The sequence below is a fragment of the Ursus arctos genome, unplaced genomic scaffold (genome assembly GCF_023065955.2).
Source record: "Ursus arctos isolate Adak ecotype North America unplaced genomic scaffold, UrsArc2.0 scaffold_15, whole genome shotgun sequence".
Taxonomy (NCBI): Eukaryota; Metazoa; Chordata; class Mammalia; order Carnivora; family Ursidae; genus Ursus; species Ursus arctos.
In genome coordinates this window covers 31,515,694-31,533,880 of record NW_026622819.1, presented here as the reverse complement: position 1 = coordinate 31,533,880, position 18,187 = coordinate 31,515,694, and the positions used below count along the sequence as shown (strand labels likewise).

Sequence of the window (18,187 nt, the reverse complement as noted above, 5' to 3'; positions counted from 1 at the left end):
AGTTAGAAGTCTTAGAAATCTATTGTCCTGCCTTCTCATTTTACAGTTTGGAAAACTGAGGCCCAGAGAGGTGCTGACTTTTCTAAGGACACACAATAATGGAATTGGAAAACTCATTAGTTAATTTAGGAAACATCACTGGAGGAAGAATCACTCCGGTGATTGAAAAGCCCAGTTTTCTTAGATACATTTTGGCTTTGACCCTGCCTCCGAGTTCCTCACTTTTCTCTCCTTTCCTTTCAGTTTAAGGTTAGATCCATCTTGAGGCCCAGTCAGTTTGGAGGACAACCGTGTACTGAGCCCCTGGTGACCTTTCGACCATGCATTCCATCTAAGCTCTGCAAAATAGAAGAGGTTGACTGCAAGAATAAGTTCCGCTGTGACAGTGGTAACGTACACCAGAAGATGTTCAGTCTCCACTAAGAATGACTGGACTAAATAGAGTTATTCCAGTTGACTACCAGTAAAAGCCATGACTGAGAAGTCCCACTATATGTTAAGTATGGGGAGACAAGGGTGTTATGGTACCAACTGCCAAGCCATTCATGTATGAAATTATAGCTTTCAAGCTATAATCATCTTGCCCGTGCACCTGATCCATTTGCTCTTGAAGTACAGGTGCCCAGGTCCCTACGCTGTGATAAAGAAGGATGAAGAGAAAGCAGGAGGAAAAGGAAGAGAAGGCAGATACTCTTAAACATCAGCTATTAATAAGTACAAATCCACAATCAGAACCAGCAGCTGAAAATGAATGACAGATTTAGAAGATCTTCAGTACAGTTTATTAAGATAAGAATATTAATATTAAGGTATTATGTCAGGGGGATACTAGGATAATGTGACGGAGTTTCTTGGGTGGTCCGTTGAATGGTTCCAAAGGTAATTCCAAAGGAAAGATTGAAAATGCTTTAAACAGTGGCGACGCTCCCTTCAAGTCCATTACTCATTCAGTTATTTAAGTTTCATTAGATTATGAATGAATATACTTGAATATACTACTTAATCATATGTAGTCTCTTGCTAATTAATAGCTCTTCAACACCATCCTTTTGAACTCTCTATATCTGACGTCTGCAAACTTTTTCAGTGAAGATCCAGACAGTAAATATTTTAGGCTTTTTGGCCATACGTTCTTTGTCGCAGCTGCTCAGCCCCGGCACTGTAGCCTCAAAGCTGCCATAGACAGTATGTAAACACGCGGGCGAGGCTGTGTTCCAACCAAATTCTACTTACAAAGACAGGCAGCAGGTGAGTTTGGGCCCTGCTTCCTGCCTTCAGCCATAGTTCACTGACCTCTTCTCTAAATAGTCAATTTGATGTTAAAATTGGAATTCAGATTAATAAAATCCATATCATTTTTCGTACTCTGGAATACAATGAAAAGTAAAGTATTTATAGCTAAATAGCAGATTTCAAATTCCATATAAAATTGACCCCAGACTTTAGGTCTAATGCTTCTCTCCTCTTGCTCCTTGTTTCCTGCCTTCAGCTTTGCCGACCTTTTCTGAAAGTGGGACAAGAATGCTGGCATCAGGATTTTCTCTCTGTGGCCCCCACACCTGGGATATGAAGGTGGCACATGGATAGGGAGATGCACTTCATGGCTACGTGCATAAGGTCATGTCACAAGTTGACAGAAGAGGGAATACGAAAACAATCTTGCTGGCAATGCCTGAGTAGAATACAGATGCAGGCGTTAAATCCAGAATATTAAGATAGAGGTTTAGAATTGAGGGGCAACTATTTGAAGCTCGAAGAATAGTTTTGGAACCAATTATGAGAAAAAAACCCTTTATACAATGGATGTTAAATCTATGAAATTTACTACAGAAGGGTTTTGTTTGGCCAAAAATATTCACAAGTTTGAGAAGGCTTCAGATACATCCATGGCCCACCCATTCATAATGAGCGATTTCAGGAAAGCTAGTGGCGTAAGGACAGGTGATCTCTAGTTCATCAGAAAGTGATAAAATATATCTGCTGCATGGGGCACCTGGGTGGCATAGCGGTTAAGCGTCTGCCTTTGGCTCAGGGCGTGATCCCGGCGTCGTGGGATCGAGCCCCACATCAGGCTCTTCCGCTATGAGCCTGCTTCTTCCTCTCCCACTCCCCCTGCTTGTGTTCCCTCTCTCGCTGGCTGTCTCTATCTCTGTCAAATAAATAAATAAATAAATAAATAAATAAATAAATAAAATCTTAAAAAAATATATATGTATATATATATATATATATGCTGCAAGTGATGGGAAAAAAACAAGCCATCTGACTATTGATATGTATATGCAATGTTTGGTAAGCACCTGCTACCCTGAGCTCTCTTAGTGACCCTTGCTCTGCTGTCCAGTTCCCTTCACCAGGAATCCCTAGATCTTCCCATGATCCAGCCTCTAAGTGGCTGATCCCTGGCAAAGATGTGGTTGGCATCCATTTTGATCGGATGGTGACATGACCTATTGATTGTTAAATATGCCACTGAAGATTGTATACTACTTTGTTCTTCTAAAATCACCCATTAATGCCACTCTCAAAAGGAATTAAAGGTTGGATAGACCATTATTTGATTCCATAAGGATGTTTGGCCTTCAATTAGCAAAGAACCATTTATCCTAAAGAGAGTTTCTCTTTTCCCTTTCCTCCCTCATGATTGCTGTTCTAGTCCCCCAAGACTAAATATATGATTTTAATGCATACATGAATCTTTGAGAATTACCCATGAGGCTAATAATCCCCACATGCACTATGCCAACTCCTTTCTCAAAGTCCTAACTTTAAGCATAAAGAGTAGAGAATTTGTAGCTCGTTATAAAGATACCATACCATTGCAGTAACACAAATTAGTTCAAGTAAATGGGAAAAACAGGTACAATTTCTTAATGATACATAGCTCCAGATATAAAAATCTAGATTCATGCATTGGCTAAAACACGGTGACTTCTGTAAATCCTGCACTATCCAAACTGCCCTTACCCTTCTGGTTCCTTCTTTGGTATGGAATATATTTACAGCTTACAATATCTCTCCCCTTGTGATTCCTATTCCATTGAGTTTCTGTGGCCTGGAACCATTCTCAGCTGTGTCCTCTCAGACCTATATCACTCCTGCCACCCATTTCTAAACATCACTCAAAAGACGTCCTTGCTTTCTTCCCTACCCTTGCTAATAGGTCCTCTTCAATATCCCCAGAAGTACCAAATGCATAGAATTTCTTATATCCAAACATATCTGGTACCTTGCTCACAAAGCCAGGCTAATGAGAACTATACCTGGCACGTACATCCCTACCTCTGCCTGATAAAATGGGATTTCCTTTTTTTTTTTTTTAGTGTAACCATATCAAAACTTAGATTTGCTGAAATTTATAAGTGTGAGTTTCAAAACTTTTTTAAAATGTAATATTTGTTCTTTTTTTTTCCTTTGGAAAAAGCATCTGTATTTCAAACTAAATTACACATTCTTTTCTGCCCTGAAAAAAGCAAACAAATGAAACACTAGAGATGTGCTATTTTAAAAACAGAGCATCTTTCAGGTTATATCTTTGGACTCACAGACATCCAATTTCCTCAATATATTCAGTCTTGTTTGATTATGGTGCTCATAACTATAACACTTTATAATCATGGTCCAGATACAATACAAAATTTTGAATAATCAAAGAAGGAGCCTCAATTACTTTCATTTTTCTCTACTTTCTTATTGAAGATTATTTACCCAAAGAGTTGAAACTAACTGCTTTCTAGGAAACTTTCTATTAATAAAAAAAAAAACTTAATTCAGCAGAATACCTAATTTTCCCAAGCATTTTGGTTAGTCAAAATAGTTATGCACAGCTGCAGTGAGATGCTGATCACAAGTTAAAGTACTGAACCAGATAATCTTGAGTAACACATTTAATTCAATCTCCTTGTCAGCGAGACCTGTACGTAATTGTACAATGCCAGCATCTCTGATTATAGACGGGAGGCCGAGGGACAGGAGAGGAGCTGTCATTGTCCATAAGCCATTTCAATTTCTGTAATATATCGATATCCATTGATTCTAAGGATCCTTATGAAATTCAGCAAATTTACAAATAGGAACTATCTAAGTAAATGGGGTTGGTGCTATTTTGCAAATTCACTCACTTAACCTGCTACCTAACACTATAGTGCCTAGTAGTTAAAAAAAAATTGTCTTTTTAACTTGTTCAAAAAACAATTAGATATAATAAATTTATGTTCTTGAACATAAGATTTAAAAAATCGCATAGCATGACTCCTAGGTGTCTGGCTTCTTAATAGAAAATTTTAGAGATGCAATAGATAGTATCATGTGTATCTGTGTGAGTGTATGTATGTGTATATTAAATTATAGTTCTTCTTTTTAAAATTAAAACAATGATCTTGAGTTTGTTGTTCTGAATCAAAACAAAAGTCTGAACCTACTGTTGATTTTTTCCTACAGAACATGATTTCTGCAGCAAGCTCACTGTAATGGGAAGGGATTCTAGAATTACCTCTCCTATTTAAGACAATTGGCCCAATGGTGACTAAATAATTCTACAGTGACTCTTGTAATCCTACAAAAATAGGGGAAAATATTGGTTTGGCATCCATTTCCCTGTTTCCTAAATCTGTATCAAAAATAATGAAAACTTTCCCTCACCCCTCTCCCTTGAAATTTAAAGCACTCGCTCGTTTCAAATCAATAACTATCTTCTCAAATAATCATGTGTCGTTAATGTCCGTTGCTTTTCTTGACCAGGCCGCTGCATTGCCAGCAAGTTAGAATGCAATGGAGAAAACGACTGTGGGGACAATTCGGATGAAAGGAACTGCGGAAGAACGAAAGCCGTGTGCCCAGGAAAGAAGCAGCACCTTCCCATCCCCAGCGTACAGCTGATGGGCGCTGGGTAAGTAATGTCTTTTCATCGTTTGTGGGAGTAAAGTCATCTCAGGAGGAATGAGGGGAAGCAGCTGTGAAGCCACGAGACACATGATTGTCCACATTCCTCATTAACCTCTTGTGACTCCCGCAGCCCAGTCCCCCGCACGTGGCTGCCCGGCTCACGCAGTGTGTAGCCATGAGCCTCACTCCCGGGGAGTAAAAGAACTTGGCCTTTTCACCCTTAGTCTGTACCAGGCAGTGCTAGGGGCGGTTCATAAACGTGGTTTGTTTCCATTCTCATCTGTCCTTCTGACAGCTCGGGAGTGAATCAGGCAAACCAGTGCAAGGGTGGGTTCCTGGGGCTGGGTCTTGAATGGGTGAGTAACCAATCAGAAATGCACAGTTTCTTCATCTGTATGTTGGATGACTGCAAACCGATTTGAAGTTCTGTCCTAAGAATTCCTAATTAGAGTTGATTTCTGTGAAAGTGCTTCAATATCATCTTATCGATGTATAGAAATGGTTTCCTTCTTTTCCTTTCCCTGGAAGAAAACTTCAGCCCCGAACTCCCACTGATAGTGGAGAAACAGGGTATCAGAAAAGTAGGCTTGTGACTATAGTGAAACTCAACACACTGAGGAAGGAAAACCAGTCTGCAAGCAGGAGAGGCAACCCCAGAGTCAATATGGGAGACCAAGCCAGAACAGAGGGGCGAGGCAAACATAAAAACCGAAGGTGATTCGAAAAACAATAGCAAGAAAAGTAAGAGGGTAAGAAGTGAAGCGAACCTGACAAAGGCATTCAAACCTTCTCTCTCACACGGGCCATGTGATGCATGGGTAGGTCAGGACAGTTTAAAAGCAGGAATCAAACCTGCATTACCATCTGGTCTATTTGCTCAACTTACAAACCAGGAAACTTAGACGCAGAAAGGTTAAATAACATGCCTACCAACTAGTAAATGGTAAAACCAGAATTCAAATCTAGATTTCAAAACGCAGGTCATTTCTACCATTACATTCTGGTTTAGGACAATATCCACCGTAGAAATGAGAATATACTGGAAGGAACATCAGCAGACCATGCAAACCTCCTTCCAGGCTTTAAATAGTGCTCAGAAATTCTGACATTCCTGTTTTGGGTCATGAGGACATTGGAGGTTTGGCAAGGGATTCTAAATTCATTGGACTGAGCCAAAGTCTTTGAAAACTTTTGGAAATAAAAAGAGAAGTCAATGAAAACAGAACTAAGCTTTAGTTGGAAGCATGAGAAAAATCAGTAAAGGTAATCTCCTGTACTCTCTTGTTCCCATGATCAAGAATTCTCCCATCAATTTTTGGCCAGAAAGCAAATAGTTTTGCTATAGGCTTTTATTGCTTTGTATCGGACTCTCTTTCTAAGTCTTCACTTATGCTGCCAGACTTGCATAATATGAAACCTTGAGGCACCAAAGATGAACAGCAGCATTGCAAATACAACCTCATTTGAGATTAGAATGAAAACCAGAAGCTATTGAACTAAACTCAAGGACAGCAGTAAAATAGAGCAGCTACTAGTCTGGAAGTAGGGGAGCCAGGTTCTAGAACTAGTTCTGATAAACTCACTACATCATAACTAAGTTATCGAATATTTCTGGGCTACAATTTCCTCATCTGTGCATTGGATGACTACACACTGTTTGAAGTTATGTCCTAAAAATTCCTAGTTAGAGTTGATTTCAATGAGAGTGTTTCAACAACATCTTCTTATCAGTGTACGGAAATGGTTTCCCTGGAAGAAAAACTCACCCCAGAATTCCCACTGATAATCACACGTCCTAACGTTCTGATTGGTGAAGGGTGACATTACAAACTCACCTCTTGCTCGGTTGGTCTAGACTCTAGAGTTGCAGAGGGGGAGGACCACATGCTATGTGTACTTTGGCAGAAAGACCATGTGGCCTTCTGCCAACCAGAGCTGTTATCCCAAGGTTTCTCGGAAATGAGCAAAACCTGCTGGCTCAGGGACACCCAGTCCTCTCCTCGCCTCTCCAGGGACCGAGAATTTTAAGAGCTGCTTACTGGAATCTCTTTCTAATCTGCTGGCCTTAGAATCTCTGCCCCTTCTCTAGTACATTTCTACCCAAAAAAGGTAGCCTCCTGGGTAGCTGTCCCTCTTTTTCATCAGCATCTCTCCAAGAAAGAATTTAACAAGACATACCAGCATCCCTACATGGCCAGCATCAGTCACCAGGTCTTAAACCTAAAGCAAGGATCAGGCAGTAATAGCATGCCTTTTGTTTTTTCTCAGGCTCAACCAAGCTACAAATTTATACACACACGTATACATACAGGCACACACATGCAGATTTGTGTATGTGCGTGTGATTTTTAACGAAATTTTATAAGTCATAAAATATGATACATTAAGCCAAATTACATTTAAAAACACTTTAAACACTTAAAATATGAAAGACCATGATGTATTTGAAAGACCAAAATGTTTAAAATCAACTTAAACACCACAGAGGGGAGGAAAAAGAATAAAGCTGAAAACTGCAACATAGTCGACCTAACTCTTGAAAGACTCCGCAGCCATGCCCTGGTAGAGCTGCTTCCCAAAAACTATCTGCGGGCTCTCTGCTGCCTTCACCCATTCCTCGTGACCTGGGAGCCATTTTTCTCAAGCGCTTTCTTGTTTGTGACAAACTCGTAAGTACATTGTATTAAACAGTGTGAGGTCAACAGTTCTTTTACCTCATAGATCCCTCTCCACTTGGAAAACAAAAATGAATGAGTCTTAAAACACCGGTGTTTGTCATGTTCCCATAAGTAGTTGGGAACACTTTTTCCAGACCAACTCCTCATACTTTCTCCCTCAAATATCCCTTGATACAAATTCAAGAATGGATGAGAAGAAACCTCAAATTGTACTTGCGGCTATTTGAGTATGAGATGTACCTTACAAAACCCACAAGAATTGGGCCTTTTTTTTAAACAGCTTTATTGAGGTAAGTTCCCATACCAGTTCCCCTGTGTACCTCTTTTCCTCACGCACAAGCACCCTTCTCACAATACTCTGACACCAGAAGTCTGGGCCTTTCCCCAAGTCAATCTCTGTGACACCAACTGGGTGTCCTACAGTTTAACTCAATTCTGACACTATCCACCTAAAGGTAGTGTCAGATGCCACAGGTTAAGGGCTCAGTTCTACAAGACCAGCCCCCCTCCAATGCTAATCACAAGTCCACCAAGGAGGTTTTCAGGACCCCCTCCTTTTTGCTTTATTTGCTAGAATGGCTCACAGAACTCAGTAAAACAATTTACTTACTGTTGTTAAAAAACAAAATTCAACTGAGTAAGTGAAGATCTAATTGGCTTTATTCAATGATTCGTGAATCAGGCAGCATCCCATCTAGCAGATAGAAAAGAGCTCCGAGGAGCTATACAAAACTGAAGACTTTTATGGGCAGAAGGAAGCAGAGCAAGGAATTTTCTACAAAGAGTGGATTATTTCAGGCAAGGTCACATTCCTTTGAGGAAAGGCAGGGGTTGATCGGGCAGATTACCTCACTAGTGCTGACCGGGTAATTCCACATTGCTGGTTAAAGGTCACATTCTTGGGAGAGAAAGTTAAGAACTGCAATTAGGTGAAGCATTAAGGCTTGGTTTGCTGACATGAAGCTTAGCCCAAGTGACTCCATTTTGTTCTTTCTTTCTTTTTTTAAACAATGTTTACCAGTTTCTTATAAAACGATATAAAAAAGAATACAGATGAACCTCCATTTGGGACAGATAAGTAAAGCAAGGTGTGTGGGAAGGGGCATGGTGCTTCCACACCCACCCCCAGGCACACCATTTTCCCAGCACTTCTGTGTGTTTACCAACTCAGAAGCAATCTGAACCCCATAGTTGTGGGATTTTTATGGAGGCTCCATCATGTAGGCATGATTGATCATTGACTCCATTCCCAGCCCCTTTCCCCTCTCTGGAGATGGGAGATAAGGCTGAATATTCCAAGCTTCTAAAGATGGGTTGGTCTTTTTGGTGACCAGCCCCCCACGCAGGAGCCTACCAAGAGTCACCTCATTTGAACAAGACCCTCCTATCACCCAGGAAATTCCAAGGGATTTAGGAGCTTTGTGTCAGAAACTAGCGTCAAAGACCAAATATTAGAACAAAAAGATGTTCTTAGTGCTTATCTCTTAGGAACCTACAAGGGTTTTAGGAGTTCTGTGCCAGGAGCTGCGGAGCACAGACCATTATATATATCTTCTATTGTCTTATCATATGTAAGCCAGCATTAACAAACTTTTCACAAAACCTTTTTTCACAGAATACATATTAATATCTATAAGAATTTAGAAATCTACTGCAGCGTCTTGGAAAAGTTTTTCATCTATCACAAAACAGTTTCTTAATTTCCATAATTTCTTAAATATTTGACTTGTGCTAAGCTAATGTCCTTCAGTTTCCTCATTTGCAAAATAGGTAAAATAATTGTATCTATATCTACATCACATGGTTATCATAAATATTAAATAAATATAATAATAATTAAATATAGATCAAACAGAGTTTGATATAGGTATATGTATACATGTATATGTATATGTGTAAATATGAATGTATATTATATATATAATGTATGTAAATATACATATAGTAAATATATGTATAAAAATACACACATAGTAAGTAGTATGTAAGCATTTATTAAATAAATTTAAATATTATTACAGTTACTAATAAAAACAATAATACTACAATTTTATTAAAATACTGCTATTACTATTTAATTATTAGCTCTCTGTAAAAATTCCTTTACTGTATCACACTGAAGAAAGTGAGCCCGGAATGGCATTAATTATGTAGTAATTTATTTTATAATCTGCTTCCAAAGTTTGCACTGGTGTGGTAAGTCATGAAATAAAAATAAACCTAAAATTTATTTTATATTGAAAGCCCAGAACAATTAAGTGAGTGGAATACAGAGAATCTAACAGAGCCAGAGGGGGTGAGTTTTGGCTTCCAGCCCTTTCCGACTGCTTCACCATAAACTAGAAAAAAAATGGGCTTTTCTTTTTTTTTTTTTTTTTTTTTTTTAAGATTTTTTTTTTATTTATTTGACAGAGATAGAGACAGCCAGTGAGAGAGGGAACACAAGCAGGGGGAGTGGGAGAGGAAGAAGCAGGCTCATACCAGAAGAGCCTGATGTGGGGCTCGATCCCAGATCGCCGGGATCACGCCCTGAGCCGAAGGCAGAAGCCCAACCGCTGTGCCACCCAGGCGCCCCAAAATGGGCTTTTCTTCAAGTCATTTGTCATGAGTCAAAAATGTCTAAGAAAGGAATTTCTTTCATATAAGTATGGTAAATTTTAAAGATTGCTCTACATCTATTGAATTCTTGAAAATTACTTTGTTTGCAGGTATCATTTTCTAGCAGGAGAGCCCAGAGGAGAGATCCTTGATAACTCTTTCACTGGAGGCATATGTCAAACTGTCAGAAGCAGTAGAGCAAGTAATCCATACCGTGTTCCAGCCAATTTGGAAAACGTCAACTTTGAGGTATGACAGCCTGTCGTGGCGGCCCTCCAATGCTGATGGTGATTATAAGCTAAACTTCCAAAGAAAAATTATTGATGAATGAAGGGACAGAATACAAAGGTAATGAACATTTTAAATCACCTATTATGGGTTGGTGTTTAATCCTTCCACAACCCAGGGAGGTCAGTGTTATTATTAATCATCACTTTACAGACGAAAAAAAACGAATGTAACCAAATTGCCCATAGTCAAACAGCTCATAAATCAGGGATTAGAAATTCAAGGTCAGGGGCGCCTGGGTGGCACAGCGGTTAAGCGTCTGCCTTCGGCTCAGGGCATGGTCCCGGCGTTGTGGGATCGAGCCCCACATCAGGCTCTTCCGCTATGAGCCTGCTTCTTCCTCTCCCACTCCCCCTGCTTGTGTTCCCTCTCTAGCTGGCTGTCTCTATCTCTGTCGAATAAAAAAAAAAAGAAAAAGAAATTCAAGGTCAGGTTTCCCAAGCTTCAGAGTCCACGCTTTCTCCAATGAACATTTAGCTGTACTTTCTCCCACATAGATAAATGGTTTGCTTGATTCCAAATTTCCTCCTACCATAGCTAGCTAGTTCTCTCAGGTAACCACAACACTTAGACATAAAAGAGTGGCTGGCTTCTTAAAAAATCAAGATGGAGCTAAATGCCATAGGGGTAGTTCTTCTTACGTTTCTTCCTATTTTATTAGTTGATTTGGTTTTCTGTTTGTTTTCCTAAGTGTAACAAGCGATATACTACATACTCCCAGAATCTAGCCCAGGGCCTTACACGCGATAAGTGCTCCAAAATTGTTGAACTGAAGTAAACAATCTATTTCTTTTAATTTGTGATAAGACAAACAGGGAAGACAGGATTTTAATAGTAACATCCAGGCATACAAATTTGACATGCTAGAGAGAATTTCAGGGGGTCCAATGATTTCTGACCCTGCTTTATGGATAATATAAGTTCAGCAAAAATCATTTAATCCTTCCTTTAGAAAACCTGTTACATATATATAAATACAAGCAGTTTTCCAATTTGATCAGCTCAATTTAAAGCCATCTAATCTTTACTAATGGGCATAGGGAATGAATGCCCTTGTGGCCCAAAGGCCAAATTCAAACACCTTCTGGGAGACTGACCCTGAGAAGTCCGCTCTCTGCCTGGAGATAGAAGTGACAAGGGTTAGCAATTGACCTCTGCCCAAGTAAAGAAACTATCCACTATCTCCGCACGGATCCAGGTGCTAATTCCAGAGGGTCAGGCACCACCCAGGGAGGTGGAAAATGTCTCATTGGTATGCTAATTAGGAACGCAGAAGAGTCTTTGTTCCAAAGAAACAGTAATTCTGTCAATAATAGCCTTACTCTGGAGATGTACTGAATAAACTTTGCAGACAGAGCCAACACCCAAACATTTACATATAATACTGTTCTGTTGGAGGATGTCTTCTAGCGCCTAAACCACCAACCCATACGCTTACTTTTATTTATTATTTTTGTTTTGTTTTGTTTTTAATTTTTTATTATGTTATGTTAGTCACCATACAGTACATCCTTAGTTTTTGATGCAATGTTCCAGGATTCATTGTTTGCATATAACACCCAGTGCTCCATGCAATACGTGCCCTCCTTAACGCCCATCACTGGCCTATCCCAGTCCCCCACCCCCCTCCCCTCTGAAGCCCTCAGTTTGTTTCCCAGAGACTATGGACTCTGGGAAACCAAACGCTTACTTTTAAAATACAACAATCCTCCTCCCTCCACAAATGCTGCTTTTATTTTCAGCAAGCATCTATTTTATGCAGTTTTACAAATCACATGTTAAACTCAGCTCATGAGAAGAGGGCAAATTTGGGTAAATTTATTATCCAAACATTTTATACTTAACGGTTTTGAAAGTACTTGCCGATAGTGTTTTACTCAATTCCCATAACAACCTTCCCAGAAAAATAGAAGATTGTTTATATCTGTCATCCAATAGAAGATCCAAGTTAGACAACTTTCTCGGAGTTACGCAACAAGTAAATGGCACATCAGAATTAGAACTCCTGGCTCCTAGTGCAGTGCTGCTTGAGCTAGATGAGACCTTGACAGCGAGAGCAAGAAAGACATTAACAAACACCCCCGTGCAATATGTGCCTTTCGTAAACTGTCATTTAAAAGGTATCACCTGTGAGGTTCACCAGTGGTGTGCTACAGCGAGCTCTTCCAGCTTACGAGAGTCAATTGTTAAATTTCTAGGAAGTTTGCAAGCCAGTTTATGAATGTAGCCATTACTAAATATGAAATATATAATCTTACAATTAAATAAAAATATTAAAAACATAGGTGATAATTATTCAAAATTTGTCAATTCTCCATTATTTTGCTACATTTTCCCATCTATGCCCTTGAGGTTACCTACATCTATTGTATCTATGTTATGAAAATGCTGTATAATAATTTGCTACCGTACATCTCTTTCCAAGTTTGAATTAAGGCACCACGCAGGTAGCTTGAATCAACTGTGGTAGGAATATTACGCCATAGCCAGGGGCAAGCGTTATAGCAAATCATAGGTTTTTCCCCTCCCCGAGAGTTGGTTTTGAAACATTTACTAGCAGACCACTGGATCTACCCACATAACTCAGTAACCCAAGTCTGGGTGGCTCGTTACATCAGGAAATACAGCCCCCAAATCCTCATTCAGAATAAAAGAGACTCTTTTCATTATCAATGTAGATCCAAAATTGTTGAGCCTTCAGAAGCTACCTGAGCTGATCTCGAACCATACGTCATTGAGTTTTAGGTAATATTCAACTGCTGAGGAGGGTCAATAACCAGATCCAAGGTCACAAGAGACTGGTTGACTTTTCCTGATCTCCGTATTTCTCTGTTCTTGCTGTTAGCAGGCAGCTGTGCAAATCTAAGCTGTACCTCAATGAAAACAGTAGAGGAGGAGAAACTCAGCAGGCATCTGACTTCCCTTCTCCTATAGTATTGGAGATCATTAAGACAGATGAAATAACGAGCTGACTGATACACAAAGATGAGAGGGGCTCGTGAAAGGAAGGGAAGGGAAGGCATTGGATAGGAAGTCAGATTAGAAGACCATAGGAAGAATTCTGCCCCTCGGGGATCCCCCAGCTGCTAACTGCAGAGCTCGGTCACCCTATGCTTCCTGCACCAGCCCCCAGAGTTGTACCGCTTACTCAGGAATACTCCTCTCTTTTTCTAGGTGGTGCTGCTTTGCTTCTGGCCGTATGCTAAGCATTTGCTGTGAGCAGCCAAGTGCAGAGTGTGGTTACCACTAGACTTTGATTCTTAGCAATACACTGACCTACCTAGCCATGGCCTCTTGCCGCAGCCCAAAGCCTGAAAATCTTCATAGCTCTGTAATCCCTCAAATCCTCCCCCAAATCTCTTGTGAAATTCACAACTTCAGGTCCTGTCTTTAACCCTCACAGCACAGGAAACTAGGTGCCACCAGTGTCCTCCATTCCCCCAGTCCCTCTTATCTCTCCTCTGCTCCTTTCTACAAACCTATCTTTCTTCAAACTCAAAAGTAAAAGTGTCGACGCCCATCCAGTCCCAGGTCGTCAGCGCACTGGGTCTACAGACAGCGTGCATGGATGGGCTCAGCATGTACGTAATGATATGTAAATGAGGAATACAGCCTTTTCCCCAGACTTTGGTTAACATCTCTTCCCAGGGAAAATCTATACTTTCAAAAGTTGCCTTTGCTTTCTATATTCTCTTTCATGGAACAGCATTTCCATCATCTCTGTCTCTCTCTCTGTCTCCCTCTCTCTCTTCCCCATATCTACTTGGTCAACAACTTCTGTGAACTTACCTCCTAAATATCTTTCAAATGCCCCCCACTTTCTCTCCACCCAACCACCACTCCCCTAGACCTGGCCATTATCCTGTCTCACATGGCTCTTTGCAACAGTTTTTACAACCACTCTCCTCGCCTCCACTTTATTAACCATAGTTAATTTGATCTTTGCAAAACACAAAAGTGATGGTAACACTCTCAATTTTTCATTCACTCAGTTAACATTTTAAAGACCCTATTACATGCAAAATCTTCCTTTAGAAGTCAATCCAAATACTTTCTCAGGGCATGCAAGGCCGCACCCCAGTTTCCCCGTTCAATCTAATTTTTCAGCCCTGCTCACCCGTAAACCTGTTCTTCCACCAAGTTAATATACATGGGCAGATTGTCTCTGAGCTTCTGCCCAGGATACCTGAGCCCTCTTCCTTCCATTCTAATATTTTTTCCTTTAAGCTGACACATCTTTTCTTGTGTAAGAGCTAATTCATAAACAAAATATTTGTAGTCTGAGCTTTTTAGAGAAATGGTAAAGAATGTCAGCAGCTATATTTAAATATGATCGTATTGCTTCATCGTTAACTGAAGAGCTTCATTTGTGGGCCCTTTAAATGCTAACTAGCATGCACCATAGTATCGGAAAGTAGCACTAAACTTTTGACTGTATCTTACTGTTGAGCAAGACTCTTTTGCAGCTGGGTTATTTTGTCTTTCCTTCACTAATTGTACAAGCTATCTGATTGTGACATGCGGTTTGCCTCACAGTGCATTTTAGTACTGAATATTTTAAAACAAGAAAATTTCCCATTGCAAACCAGACAAGCACCTTTAACATGGAGTATTCTTCAATCAATTTACTTTGCAACTTCTTCTTCTTTTTTTTTTTTTATATATATAATTCTTCCATTGTCTCTTTTTACCAGTATAACCATAGCAGGGTTTTAACTTGTACTTGGAAAATTTCTGCTCTACTTCTAGTTCAAGTCAAGCTCCTCTGGTTGTGTTTTTCTCCTCTTCCCAGACCCGGTCAGTGAAGGCTGGTAACCACCTGCCAGGCAGAACCAATCGATTATTTGGCCTCTGCCCACAGACATAGCCAGTAGAGTGCTGATGCCCAACATCTAGAGCAGGCTAAGTGGCGGGAATGGAACCAGAGCAGGGCAGGACAGATCTGTCCTCCCCTTTTATAGGCCTCAGTTTTCTGGAAGATACCTTCAATTAGATTGCAAAGAGCATCACATTCACAGGCAGACTAAAAATAGCCCTTGTTGCTTATTACCCTGTTCAGTTTCAGTGCAGAAGTAGTTTCCGTGATGGAGACCTACCTGGTGTGCCCTGTCTGGGCTTTAGGGTTATTTATGCCAATCCCATTAGCAGCACAACACTTCCCATATTGAATTAAGTGCTGGTGATTGTTTTTCTCCCTAACTAAACTATTGACTTCCTGAGGACAGGGACTAATTTTTCCTTTATTTCTAGCAAAATGGGTCTTTAACAAATATTTATTGAATGCATAAAGGAATGAAGGATCATTGCATTAGATCTTCACAAGTAGCTCTAGTATTTCCTAAGTTATGTCTTATTTCATATGGATTTTTCTCCAGGTAAAAACTGAAGAAGATGATTTGGAAACAGATTTCTACAAGGACTTAATTCCTCTTACAAAGAACGAAAATCAACAAGCTTTATTTTCGAGGGAAGAGCGTGACAGTTTTCATATACCAATTTTTTATTCCTCAAAGAAAACTCAAAGCACCACCCATAACTCTGCCTTCAAACAAGCCATTGAAGCCTCCCACAGAAAGGTAATCAAGATGGTTCCCAATCTTTTTATTCTTTTTGAAAAATTAACACCAATTCCAGCAATCATGCAATGAGAAGGGGAGAGGTTTTGACATCAAATCAGTAAGATTTCTCACACAAATTTAAATAGATTTACCTTGTTACCTCCGATTTCAAAAGTTATAGAGCTAATACATACAATGATGTATATATTTGGCTGTACTTATGGTCGTGTTCTCTTTAAGTTTTCTTTGTCTTAGGGTTTTATGTGTATTGTTTATTAACTACATGTAACAGAACTTTGCTTTTTTAGCATCATCTGACAGGCCTTTGCTAGAGAAATTTTGTCTTCTTTGATTTAATATACTCACTGAAACACTTGATCATATTTCTTCCATTTTTAATTTTTCTTACTCAATTTATTTTGTTGCTGTTTCCTATGTCTTTACTTTTGCTGTCTTTGTCAGATTTCTGTTTACTGCTTTTTGTCCTTGGGGTCATTCTGGAAGTGCTACTAAACTTTTAAATTCTGCTTGTGGTTATCTTTCTGTAATTAACCAGCATAATTAACCTATGTTTTTCTTTTACCACATGAAGTAATATAGCCCCCTAAAGATGTTTTACTTCTCTACACCCCATCCCCATTATCTCCTTGAAGACGGATCTACCTTTCTGTTCCCCCACCACTATCATTACAGGCTTCTTCCAAAACCTCAGTTTTACTGAGATAATTCAAAACCTTTGTGTTCCAAGTCCTTCCTTAGGATTGTTTTGTGTTCATTTTTATATCACATATATTAGTTTGTATTTTATTCTGACTCTTGTCTTCTCTATCTAAAGATTCCTCATGTAACACTTACAAATTCCAAGTTCATAGTATTTTACATTTGTGTTATATTTTACATATTGTGTGTGTGTGTGTGTGTGTGTGTGTGTCTACATTTACTCCCTAAATCCTTATATATCTAAAATGCCTACATTTTCCCTGAGCAATAAAGGAATAGCTTGGCCCAATATAGGAGTATCGGGTCACGGTCTTCTTTTCTTGGTAGTTGGTAGCTGTTATTCTACTATCTTCTTTTCATTGTTGCAAAGGAAAAATCACATGCAGAGCTGATTTTCTTTCTTTTATTTTCTCTCTCTGGAAATTTATAATTTTTATTGTTGTTGTTGAGAATTTAGGTTGTATTTAAGTATTAGACTTCTTCCATTAATCTTGCCAGGAACCAATGAAACTCTTTCAATATGTAAAGAGACATCTCCACCCATTAACCTTTCTGCTTCTGTTCCTTTTTCTTTTATTATTCGTAGATGAAAACTCCTGGACATGTTTTCCAATTTAGGAGATAGATTTCTTTCTTTTTTTTTTTTTTTTAATTTTATTTATTTATTTGACAGAGAGAGAGGCAGCGAGAGAGGGACCACAAGCAGGGGGAGTGGGAGAGAGAGAAGCAGGCTCCCAGCTGAGCAGGGAACCCCGTGCGGGGCTCTATCCTAGAATCCTGGGATCATGACCTGAGCCGAAGGCAGACGCTTAATCACTGAGCCACCCAGGCGCCCCTAGGGGATAGGTTTCTAGTGGACATTTTTAGGCATTTACAAATGTCTTTTAAAATTGTATCTGTTCTTCACTACAACCACTACTGTGTACTATTTGTTTTTTCCAAAGAGATGAATGGGAAAACTGAGCCCTAAATCATAGAACCTGAGGGGGGGAGGTATAATGAGTTACCCACACTGGAACAAATGGGACCCGCAGCTGGAGGGCGCCATTTTATGGTTCCTCCTGCCTTTACAACATAGTGCCTCTCATATTTTTATTTATTCATCCATTCATACACTTTCATAAATAAGAGATTTTAAGCACTTTATAGACAATTTTCCTAGGCATTTCATTTATCTTCAAAAGAACGCTAATAGGGAATCAGAATAGATATTTTTAATAACATTTTACAGATGAGTAAGTTAAAGTCCATACATTTATTTTTAATGCAATAAATATTTATCAGATATCTTCCATCTGTCAAGTACTACACTGAAGTCCAAGAAGCTAAGTGATTCCTGTGATCTTACAGTGAGTAAATGCCAGAGTTGGGCATTGAAATCAGTTTGTCTGAGTTTGCCCACTCTTCATATCTACTACATTACACTTCAGGCTATCTGCTTATTCACTCATTCATTTATTC

At 39.4% G+C, this 18,187-nt stretch overlaps 1 protein-coding gene across 3 annotated transcripts in view; it reads left to right on the top strand.

The window, feature by feature from the left end:
* The window catches only part of C6 (complement C6), a 59,096-nt gene that overhangs the window by 7,829 nt on the left and 33,080 nt on the right, over positions 1–18,187 (top strand). For all 3 annotated transcript variants that reach the window (XM_044387056.3, XM_044387057.3, XM_026506886.4), the window contains 4 exons: positions 244–388; positions 4,741–4,888; positions 10,271–10,409; positions 15,824–16,024. In XM_044387056.3, the coding sequence (XP_044242991.1) occupies positions 244–388; positions 4,741–4,888; positions 10,271–10,409; positions 15,824–16,024 (633 nt within the window). The remainder of the gene's footprint in view (positions 1–243; positions 389–4,740; positions 4,889–10,270; positions 10,410–15,823; positions 16,025–18,187) is intronic.